Source organism: Bemisia tabaci, chromosome 6 (genome assembly GCF_918797505.1).
Source record: "Bemisia tabaci chromosome 6, PGI_BMITA_v3".
Taxonomy (NCBI): Eukaryota; Metazoa; Arthropoda; class Insecta; order Hemiptera; family Aleyrodidae; genus Bemisia; species Bemisia tabaci.
This window is the reverse complement of record NC_092798.1, coordinates 18,076,333-18,087,962: the sequence shown is the minus strand read 5'-3', so window position 1 is coordinate 18,087,962 and position 11,630 is coordinate 18,076,333. Positions and strand designations below refer to the sequence as shown.

Here is an 11,630-nt window from a genome sequence, read left to right as displayed (position 1 = left end):
TGAATTTAACTTTCCTTGAGAACTGGCCACAAAAATATCCACCTTGAAACTTAATGGACGCTCAGTTCACCATGTTGCGCTGGGAATCAATTAAATATACCTATTGGTGCATAAGAAAATGGTTTCTGAAATGGATTTGCCATGTTTAAAAGGCTGCTTTTCCAAAAAAATGTGCCTATGAGAGTCTATTAAGTAACAGTATCAATTAAGAAGAAATGCAATATATTAAGCTGAAATTTACAATTTATGTATCAAAAGAGGTTTAACAATGCAAAATAGCAATAAATTAGTTTATATGTATGTACTGATCTCCAAAATTACTTCAAGAAGAATGTTTCTTTGCAATATTCTGAGTTAAAAAACTAGTAATGCAGGAGATACGAAATGTAGATCCTAAGTTCTCAACTTTAACACACAATTAAAAAATTCTCCAACAGGCAGTCAAGTATAATAGGGTAACCTAGAACAAACGTTGGCAGTAGCATCGCTGAAAATGGACTATCTGCTAGTCCTGATCATGAAAAATCACTTGTATTTGAATGAACTTTGCTGTTGATGTCAGTCTGATTTTCCTTGAACGCTAGTCAATTGTCAGAGGTTTTATCAGCATTTTAGTGTTCTAATGTTTGAGTTTTGAAAGTTTCAGGGATATTACATCTGGAGATTTTCAAGAGATTAACCACCAAAATCTGTCCAATACTTTGCGTATGGACGTGCCTTCGTGCACTTCAAATCCCAGGACCAATCAGAAAATGAACTAACCAGCTCCGATAGTTTCTTAAAGAGCTTTCGTCAATTGCATTTCATGGATGGTCTATTTTTTTATTGGACTATCACTTCTCCGCAAAAGATGGGAATGCAAGTATCCGCTTTGATTCTAGGTTACCCTAAGGTGTATGATTCTGAGCAGAATCAGAGCAGAAAAGTATCATCAGTTTCATCATAATTAAAGTTTACTGTTGAAAGCACTCAAAAATATGAAACCTTTCTAGGTCAATATCCTTCAAGTTTGTCACTTTCCTTGAATTCAAAGTCTCGCATTTATCATAAATAGTGAATGTACATTTGAAAAGTACATCCTTTAAGCTTTCTTGAAAATTACACCTATCTCTACTCCTTATTGATGATTTTCTGAAGATTCTGTCGTTCTTGTATCTAAGCCCGACCTCCACTCAAGTGACAAAATTCAAAAGTGGATTCTTCAAAAGTTTTGCTATTATGAGTCTCCATTTCACCTGTGATTTTAGAACTGCCTTAAATGCCTGCAGAGGACTCCAACCAAACTTGAAGTATCTGAAAGGTTCTTCAATAATTTTTTTTTTAGTGCCTTCAGTCACTTACTTTTTTGTTACTTTTTTGAATTCCAAATCTGTGCAAGACCTCAAATCAGACTTGCATATCAACAACTTCAGCTCTTTTGCTTTGACATTAAGGTCGATTGGTGCACTAGCTACAAGAGGGGCACATCTCGGTTGTAGCACTTCTGAATCTCTTCTATAATTTTGTAAGGTAAGTGACTACATTCGTGTCATGGAAATTTTTTACGAATATATTCTTCATAATCCTAAAGGATAAATTCCGGAGAAATCACTCCTTAAATTTTTCTCCAATACATGAATTCGCAATAGAGATTCTGAAACAACAAGACTGAAAAATGCCCTGCTTGTCCCCAGATTCTAAATTATAAATTTATGGAGTCTATAAAAAATAATATCTTAGTCTAAAATTGAGGCTTTCCTTTTGTTTAACCTTTCAGAACCTCTAAAGTCTGACTTTCTCTAACAACATTGAAAGAAAACCCGGTTTTTAGAATAGGTACTCAATGGATCATATCACAGTAATTTGAAAAAGGAAATGATTTTCAGTAAGGAGAAAAGATTAATTGAGACAGAGACTGGGAACATGCTTCCGTTATCACCACACAGAACATTTTTTGACTGGGTTCATGGGAGATCCTAGTGGACAGTTGAACACCTCCGAGAAATCTTTACTGTTAGATAGTGTACCTATGACCCTGTAAAAAGAAATAAAATAGTTAAGTCAAGCAGGAGAGAAAAATTGCAATATAGACACAAGCTCCTAGTTGTTACAGTGCAAATTAACAGTGTTGTGTTGGTCTCAATCATGCGTGATAATGTTTGACAATATCAAGTGAAACTAACCGATGATCACACACCAAAATTACTCTGGCTCTGATCATGCTACCATTTTACTAGGGTAAAATTTCGGCAATCGCCTGACACGCACATTGGTATTTCATCACTGATTAAGATGCAAGCGAACAGCATAGTATCTGTTTGGTTCATTAAAATTCCATCTCTGTAAAAATTGTATTTTAGTCATTATCTGCTCCACCTTTCAGACCAGCAGCTGCTACCCTGAAGAGTCTCTAGACCAGCTGAAGAAAATTTAGGATTTTGTTTTGGAAGAGTCAAAAATAAAATATACATCCATACAGGCATTTTAATACACAACAGGTATTTAAAAATACTTACCGAAATCTTCCTGGCGAATGTACAGCAGTTTTCAATTTATTTCTGGTAGCCTCTGGTCTTGTATTCCCACACCACACTTGTGCAAAATTCAGGAAAAATAACTGAAGGCCTGTGGCGTTAAGTCCTGGTAAAGTCTCATCAGCACCATTGTTGGTTTTTAGCCATTTCTTGTAAGCCTAGACAGTAATAACAATTAAAGAATTGTGCTGAATTATGTCCCATCATTGGAGGATGTAAACTTCTTTGAATATTTACTATGTAAAAGCAAAAACGCATATCTCACAATCAGTGAACATTGCTGCAGACTTTCTGTCGTAATTTACTTTTAAGTGAAAAAAGACTCAACCTCATTTTCAGTTCCCTCACTTTTTCCCTTTTTGTAAAGAATGTGTATTTTTTGGAAATTTTGAGCTATGGTGTAAGTTTGTCCTAATTTGATAAAATAAAACTAGCCCGGTAATTTTTGAAACACCACAGAAAAAAAAAACATGTTTTTGCACTTTCACCATCGATGTACTTTTATGCATGAGTGTCATCTAGACAATATTACAAGAAGGTTCCGTTAAAGTAAACTGGTTAAAACAGAATTCTTATTTGAGGACAGTTAAGAAGTTCACTTTGGAAAAAGAAATGGAACAAATTGGTTTGCAGAATTATTGAAAGAAAATTTTACTTACTCTGAAAGCTTGTTTAATGCCACCATTATCCGCAATGTTTTCCCCTTGAGTATTGATTCCATCTATCTGCATGCTAACTTCGGAAACTACATATTTGCTGTACTGTTCTAAACACAAGTGAAATGAAATAAAATTAAATATCGTGCATAAGGTATCATGTAATTAAATTTATCTGCAAAGAATGTAAACATTATTATTCTTAGATTAGATGAAACTTCTGTTTTTTCAGTTGCTACTGCATGAACTGATATATGGCCAATTTGAATGACATTTCTTTTTGTTTTATTCCAGATTAGATTAATAAATAGCGCATATATGTACACAAATATGTCTTGACTCTGCATGGAGTAATTACAAAATTGTGTCTTCAGATCTGAAAAAATAATTAGAGTAAAATTTGTATTGTAAATTTTGACCAAAGTGAACTGTAGGTAAGCTTTTGACTCTTAGGACCGTTCAAGGATTACATGAGCTACTAAATAGGGGGGGGGGGGGGGGGGAGTCTGAGTTTGTCTCATGGGGTCTTATGAGAGAGAAGAGGAGTCAAGCCTAGTTTTACATAAGCCTTCCACTTTAAATTTTTAACCTTTTAAAATATTTATTTTAGCTATTTTTCAAGCTCTGTCCATTAATTTCTGAAAAATTTGGGGGTCGGATCCGGCAAGTCTTAGGTAATTCAAGAAGGGGGAGAGGAAACAGGTTGTCTTACACATGCATTACAAGGGGGAGGAAGGCGTTAAATAAGTTGATCAAAATCTTTTATCTGTTGCTTCATTTTTAATTTCTATAATGGAACGCTAAAATCCAACTGCTACTAACCAATCAGACATAGCGCTTTTTCGTGAAAATTACTGATAGCTTCATCTTTCCACCATCGATGCAGGTTGCCACTCTTATCAAAAAGACGGCCTTTGTCATCAAAACCATGCGTGATCTCATGACCAATTACAACACCAATTCCTCCGTAGTTCAAACTCCTAGGGAAATGTCGATGATAGAAAGGAGGTTGTAAAATGCCAGCAGGAAACACTGGGAAAGAGAAAAGCAAAAAAATTATGGACCATTTACATTTATAGGATTGTCGTGATTTATGTGCACTTGTCTGTAGCTGTTGTCAAAAACCTAAAGGAAGACCTGAAAATCTTTCTTCTTTGATAATAATTTATTATTTATTAATTCGTTGTTTGTTAAAAGCATAGGTGCTCCTTGTATCAGGATAATTTATATAAATTAAGCCCAGAAAATGATCATTAGCAGTGGCAGGATGGTACAACTTGCACTCTGATTAATTTATCCTAAGTAACTTGAAAAAGTTACAACTCTTGACGACCTTTCCCCAGTACAACATAAATACAAGACAGTGTCAGGAAAACGTGTTCAGAGAGTACCTACCTACCTAGTTTTAAACATTGAGCAGTTGTGAGCTTTGAGCAGAAACATCAGATTCACTGTTTATTCTTCATTTTCCTGTTCTCTTTTTTCTGATTTTTTTTTCGAAACAAACATTACTTACTTATTTGATTTTTATTACGACTGTAATAGGCATTAACGATTGCAGGAGCTGAGTTCCACCACTGAGACTTATTCACAGGAGTCCCAAGATGAGATTGCTCAACTCTCGTTAAATGTTGTAAAATATTCAGAGTGTTTTCGAAATATTTATCTGATTCAATTTCCACCTATAAGAAGAGAAATGTCGGATGGGACATTAAAAAAATAAATAAAATTACAATTATTTATTTAAAATAAATGTTAAAATGTAAAATATTAAAATTGGCACGAGTTCTTGAGAGTCTTGCATTAGGTTAAAAATTTGTCATTAAAAATTGTTGTCCAGCTGACAGTCTTATGAGAAGATTTTACTTCTTTTCTTTCCATTTTTGTGAAGTATTGCTGAGTATTGAGGATGAAACTGAAAGAACGCATGCCTATCTTGTCAGCAGTGTTTCAAAATCTTTGCCTTCATTTAATTTTATCAAACAAGAACAAACCAACGCTATTTTGCTTGTAATTTTCATAAAATATTCCTCAGATAGAAAAGAAAACTCAGTTAAGTTTATAAGGAATATTGTTGAGTATTTTGAGTATTTTTCTATTTAAAAAATAAAGTAAGACAGAAAGTCTGCAACATTGCAAACCAAGACAAGCGTTCCTACCGTTCAACAACCGTAAGTAATTGAAAGAAAAAAAAGCAAAGCTCTTTTGTCCTTCCAATTATAGTTTAGGACCTCTCATTGAAAAGATTGTTTACCCATGGTAGGCCAGTTTTATTAGCAATGTTGAAAATTATAACAGTGGGTACAAAATAGAGGTATCTTAGTAGGTAGATGAAGGAATCAACCTCTGCATCTGATGATCAGCAAAACGACTTTTTCTCTTCAATTACTTCACAATAACCGACACCATTAGAACTTACATCTTTGTAATGATGATTGAGCTCTGCTTTATCCAGAATAAAGTTAGGATATCCGATTCTCAACATCATAGCATCAATTTTCTCCGAAGCAAGCTTTTTAGTTTCTATGTCAATCCAAGTAGTTTCATTTAGAATTTCTTGGAATGCCTGCTGAATTTCTTTCGTCATAACCAATGTCTAGAATCACACAATAATAACAGAATATTAAGTACAGTGCAAAATTGAGGGAAAAACTTTCTTTGGCAGAGCAACTTAGTTTCGACTGCATCACAAAACATGTAACTTTATTTCTTTACAAGCAATATTGCCAATCAATGACTGTGACAGTATTTCCTGTAAACATTATAATACTCATATTATGCGACAAAAAATCACGCAATAGCCATTGCCTCTATCATGCTTAGGTGTAGAGGAAACACCAAACATTCACTGGCAATTTTTCTTTTTTCTCGTTCATATAATACATAATGCTCTAGTATGGGAGGGGGGGGGGGGGGTCGAGGAAAGCGTTAAGGCATTTTCTTTTTACAAATTAAAGGATAAGGACCTACATCATAAAAGCACGAGAATGGGGGACGAGTAGGGTGGGTCGAGAAATCCGAAATTTAGCTTTATATATTTTAAGTGGTCTTTTTAGTGGTCTACAAGTACATGTTCTAAATAAGCATTACACTGAAAGGCACCCAACATGGGGATGGGTCCCTCAACTTATGAGGTCAAATTTTTCCAAAGACAAAAGTAAGTTTTTTGTGACAGAAAACAATGTAAAAAATTAAGCAGATATTCACCTCTTAGTGACATAAAAGCAAATTTTCCTGCCACTAAATTTCGGTAAAAGGGAAATATTCCTAGAATACTAGCCATCTGTACAAAAGAAAGTAAGTACTTACTGAATTAAATCTTCAATCTTTCTTATAATGTAATGATTAAAGTAAAGGACGAAGAGGAGTAGAGAAGGTATATTTTACTTTGAGTTGCGATCTATCTTCCCGCTTTTTTGATAATTTAAACGACTCAAAAAGTTCTATTTTTCGAAAAGATTTTGCTTGAGGGCGCATTGCAACCCCCCCCCCCCCCCCCCCCCCAAATTTGAGGCAGATTTTCAGCCCCGAGAAGGTAATTTTGAAGATTTTTTTCACACAAATTTTTCAACAAAATTTGGAGAGAAAATTCGTTACAATCCATTTTTTTTCGTTCTTCAAAGGGATGGCAAAAGTTCGTCACCCTCCCCCCTTCATCTGATAGTGAGAGCGGCGGCTGTCTCGTTCTGCAGACAAAGAGATGAAAGCGGAACGTTCACTAAAAACCGAGTCTGCAGAACGCAGAACCCACTTCATCAGATCGAGGTCATCAGTCAACGGAACCGGTGACGAATGATTACAGGTTATGTTGACATTCTCGACTTGTTGATAACGTGGAACTTCGCTGTCAAATTTTTATCTAAAAGTAAATCGAAGCAAAAATTGTACTGTTTTTAACACGGCAAATTAAATTTCTCAGTGCGCGGCTGGGCGGTGATAAGACGATGAATGTAATAACTCTTGCATGATGATCCTGCTCCAGTTTTATTTTCTAGATTCGTAAGTGTCCAACGCCCGACAGACTATTTTTCTCAACTCATTCAGACAACTCAGTCAGACTCTAACTCACTGAAATGGCCACAATTAAGGAAAGACAGACAGCTGCTTTGAGGCAAATGCTGAACTTGAATGAATCGCAGCCATCTACCATATCTTACGAGCCAGTGTGGAAAGTGCTAGTTTATGACCGTTTTGGACAAGATATAATTTTACCTTTAATTTCTGTCAAGGAGCTGCGCGAATTGGGTGTTACACTATATGTTCAACTTCATTCTGATCGAGATCCTATTCCTGATGTCCCAGCCATATACTTCTGTATGCCGTCGGAGGAAAACTTGGACAGGATCAGGCAAGACTTCCAAAATGGAATTTATGACATGTACCACCTAAATTTCATATCTGCCATCTCAAGACAAAAACTTGAGGACCTTGCTGCTGCTGCTTTTCACTCTAACTGTGTCGCAAGTATAAACAAAGTATTTGATCAGTATTTGAATTTTATATCCTTAGAAGATGATCTGTTCATCTTGCGTCAGCAAGACTGTAGCGCAGTTTCATATTATGCAATGAACAAGGGTGATATCAAGGATTCTGAAATGGAAGCAATCATGGACACTATTGTAGAGAGTCTCTTCTCGGTGTTTGTAACAATGAGTGCGATTCCAGTCATCAGAAGCCCAAAAGGAAATGCAGCTGAAATGGTTGCAGAGAAACTTGATAAGAAGTTGCGTGAAAATCTCAGAGATTCGAGAAACAGCCTTTTTCTGGGAGACGTCTCCGGAGCGTATAATTTTCAACGGCCCTTGCTCATCATTCTTGATCGGAATTTAGATATGGCAACGCCACTTCACCACACTTGGACCTATCAAGCATTAATTCATGATGTCCTTGACCTGTCGTTAAACAAAGTTGTTGTGAAAGAAGCAAGTGGCAAGTCTCCTGGTGGAGGGGCGCGGAGTAAAGCCAAAGCCTGCCACCTCGACAATACAGACTCTTTTTGGGTTGCTCATAAAGCAAGTCCATTCCCTATTGTGGCTGAAGCAATTCAAGAAGAACTAGAGCAACTGAGAGCATCAGAAGATGAAGTGAAAAACTTGAAAGCCGCAATGGGTGTAGACAATGACAACGAAGCCGCATTCACCGTAATGGATAGTACTGCTAAACTCACCTCCGCTGTTAGTTCTCTACCTCAACACCTAGAAAAGAAACGGCTCATTGATACTCATACGACTATTGCAACTGCTGTTTTGAATTCCATCAAGTCTCGCCGTTTGGATACTTTGTTCGAATTAGAGGAAAAGATTATGTCACGCGCTAGTTTAGATCGGTCAATTATGGACATTATAACTGATCCTGAGTCCGGCACAAGTGAAGATAAAATCAGAATGTTCATCATTTATTATATCTGCAACTCTCAGATGTCTGAAGTTGAGTTTGATCATTACTGCTCAGCTCTCAAAGATCAAGGTTGCGAGCTAGAAGCAATCATGTACATCAAACGGTGGAAAGCCTACGTAAAAATGGCTGCAGCACCTAATCAGTACACAGGAGGTGGAACAAAAACTGTCAGTATGTTTTCAAAGCTAGTCTCTCAAGGGTCATCATTCGTGATGGAAGGAGTGAAAAATCTTGTCATAAAGCGTCACAATCTCCCGGTAACGAGAATCGTTGATGAAATCATGGAGGGTCGAGAGGCTGACGGTCAGTATCGGTACTTTGATCCTAAACAACTTAGGCCTGTAAATGACCCACCTAGATCTAATCTTTCACAATTCACTCAGGCTATCGTATTCATAGTTGGTGGCGGGAATTATATTGAGTATCAGAACTTAATAGATTATGCTAAGGGGAAATGGAGTACAAATCCTAGCAGTGGTATTAGTAGCTCAAAAAAAGTAATATATGGGGCATCAACTTTAGATAATGCTAAACAGTTTTTAAAACAATTGTCAACTCTAGGACAAGAATTGCGCTAATACATTTATTGTGGAAGCAGCTTTTTTGACCCGCTTCAGTTTAAGGAAACTAAGAATATATTCTAAATTTTTATGTTACCTACCAGTTTTTCCCTAAATTAATAGACGAATCTCTAATTAAATCCCTGCTGATTCAGTGTGGGTCCAGCGTCACTGGAGACTTACTACTTGCATTTTGCAGTCTTTTGCCTGTGATTTTGCACCTTTCAAGCTTGTGCTAAAGCCATCTACTCTCAATGAAAGAGAGGGCTTTTATAGTTCTGAATTAGACCTAATACTTCAACAGTGTGATGATCTCCAATTAAGAGAAGGGAACATATTAAAGTAATCATTCAACATTTAATGATGTTTTGAGGATAGATTTTCCTCTTGTCATGTCAAATTGTTACTCATCAGAAAATCAGAAATTGTTTTTCTTTTCAAAAAGAAATCCTAGCCTTTGTCGTCTTTCCAATATTTTATTCATGGAAAAATCAATTATTTGTTAAACACTCAATAAATTGTAAAATTAAAGAAAAGTGTACTGAAATTCGGCCTTGCAAGATAAAATATCCTTCCAACAGACTTTTCTGCTCTGAGGTTCTCAAAAAAAGAGGGAATCAACAAATGCCGAATTTTAAAAAAAAAATTGTTGGAAATTCAATTTTGTTGTGACTTTACTTGATATTATACTTTGCAAATATCATACTGTTAGCACTATTTTACTGCAGAATTGAGGAGTTGCATTATCGAGAATGAGAATCTTAAAGTACACTTTTTTGATTAAATAAGTTTTGTGTAAAAATATCAATTCCTCTAAAAAAATTTTAATCAATTGAAGGAGATAATATGAATCATTGCCTGTCTTACAGGATTTTCATTCCTATATCGAGTTTTTCCATGCCTACTTGAAATATCACTAGTTGTGTTACTAACTGAAGCTAAAAACAATAATAATGAGCAAGGCAAAAAATACCTTTTCAAAGGGATGGAAACTTCTCTCTGTAACAGTGAGGGAATATGAAAGAAGAGGTTGTAGAGGAGATGCCGAAACTCATTCATAAATGGGGAGAAAAGAGATATAAGTCGCTTTAAAGGTAAAGGCAAGCATCAAAAATTTTGAAAATGTACCATTTCCTGTGCCGCCCTTCTTTCTGTCCATTTGTAAGGATTCTAAAACCACCACCTTTTTTTATCATTAACAAGAAAAGAAATCTTAGAAAATTTCTATCTGAACATGTCATTTAGAGGAAGGTTTGCACAACCTTGACACGATTGTGAAGGAGTTTGCTTGTTTTTAATGTGCTAATTTAAAGTGGGAAAGAGAAAATTATAGGGAGCTTGGAAGGGATGTAATGATTTAAAACTGGAGTTTGGGTTGATGGCCCGCGAGAGATTTGACATCGACTTGACAAAAGACCGAAGTGAGGAACTTATGGGTCCATAAATTCTGATAAAAAGGTGACATAAGAATAAAGATAGGATTTTTCCTTTCCCACTATGTAATTCAGACACGTTAAGTTTTTTATTTTTACATGTGTAAGTACCTTAGAAATTAAATATTTGAAAATCAGATTTTGTACTATCAAATTGTTAAAACCTAGACTAGAAAACTTTTTGAAAGCTATATTCATAGCATTAAGTTGCACTCCACAATCGAAAAATTGATTGTGATCGACATGCATACTATTTTGTTAATTTTTATAAGAAACAAAATTATTTTTTTTTACAGTAAAAAATATTATCCCAAAATTAATTTGTTTTTTGTATCTTCATGATCATAGGAAGGTGATCCACCACACGAACACACACATCTTGCTAAAAAGTTACTCAAATAAGCAATTTCTAAAGAAATTCGAAAAGCTTAACATTGGAACCATCAAACAAAACTTACTAACTCTACTTCAATGCTTACTGCTAAAAAGTAAATTCATCAAGAAAACACAAGGAGAGTCCACAAAAAGCTTGAAAGTGCCTGCTGATACTTTACAACTAATGTGGAAGCAGGAGGGATGGTTGCAATCATTTTACCAGGAAAAATGACAGATAAGAATGGAACTTGAACTTACCTTCTGATTAAAACTTTGGAAAATACCTCTCCTAAACCTCAGTTTTAAGATAGTCTGACAACATCAATTTTGAAATCCGTTTGGTTAGTTTTATTGATAGTAAACTTTCTTTGTTTAAATTCATCACAATCTTGTTATGGTTACTAAGTTGGGCCAGAATTCTTTTTCAAGACGCTAAGATTCAGTGCTAGTAGAAAAATTGCGGAAGCAATATCTTAAGGAGTAATAATTCCTCGTATTTTTCAGTCAAAACACAAGATGAGGTTATTTTCTACCCTCACCAACACAATTTAAAAGGCCTTCAAACGAAGATAAAAATAGATTTTAAGAAAGATTACAAATTTGAAGGAAAAACCTGAAATTTAAAAAGAGATTATCTTATGATTGAATACCTATGTCCATCACAAATATATTTGAAAATGCAAGTCAACAATGCTG

The 11,630-nt window shown here is 35.3% G+C and overlaps 2 protein-coding genes across 7 annotated transcripts in view; one reads left to right on the top strand and one right to left on the bottom strand.

Moving 5' to 3' along the window:
• Positions 1–205: 205 nt before the first annotated feature.
• Positions 206–11,630, bottom strand: part of LOC109041256 (neprilysin-4) — a 40,694-nt gene continuing 29,269 nt past the window's right edge. For all 6 annotated transcript variants that reach the window (XM_019057539.2, XM_019057565.2, XM_072301314.1 and 3 more), the window contains exons 13-18: positions 5,589–5,765; positions 4,686–4,851; positions 3,992–4,201; positions 3,173–3,279; positions 2,496–2,671; positions 206–2,014 (exon numbers count right to left, since the gene is read on the bottom strand). In XM_019057539.2, coding sequence (XP_018913084.2) covers positions 1,915–2,014; positions 2,496–2,671; positions 3,173–3,279; positions 3,992–4,201; positions 4,686–4,851; positions 5,589–5,765 — 936 coding nt within the window. In that variant the 3' untranslated portion in view covers positions 206–1,914. The remainder of the gene's footprint in view (positions 2,015–2,495; positions 2,672–3,172; positions 3,280–3,991; positions 4,202–4,685; positions 4,852–5,588; positions 5,766–11,630) is intronic.
• Positions 6,945–10,875, top strand: Slh (sec1 family domain containing Slh). The gene has a single exon (XM_019057612.2). The coding sequence runs from the start codon at positions 7,243–7,245 to the stop codon at positions 9,142–9,144; it is 1,902 nt and encodes a 633-aa protein (XP_018913157.2). The 5' UTR covers positions 6,945–7,242; the 3' UTR covers positions 9,145–10,875.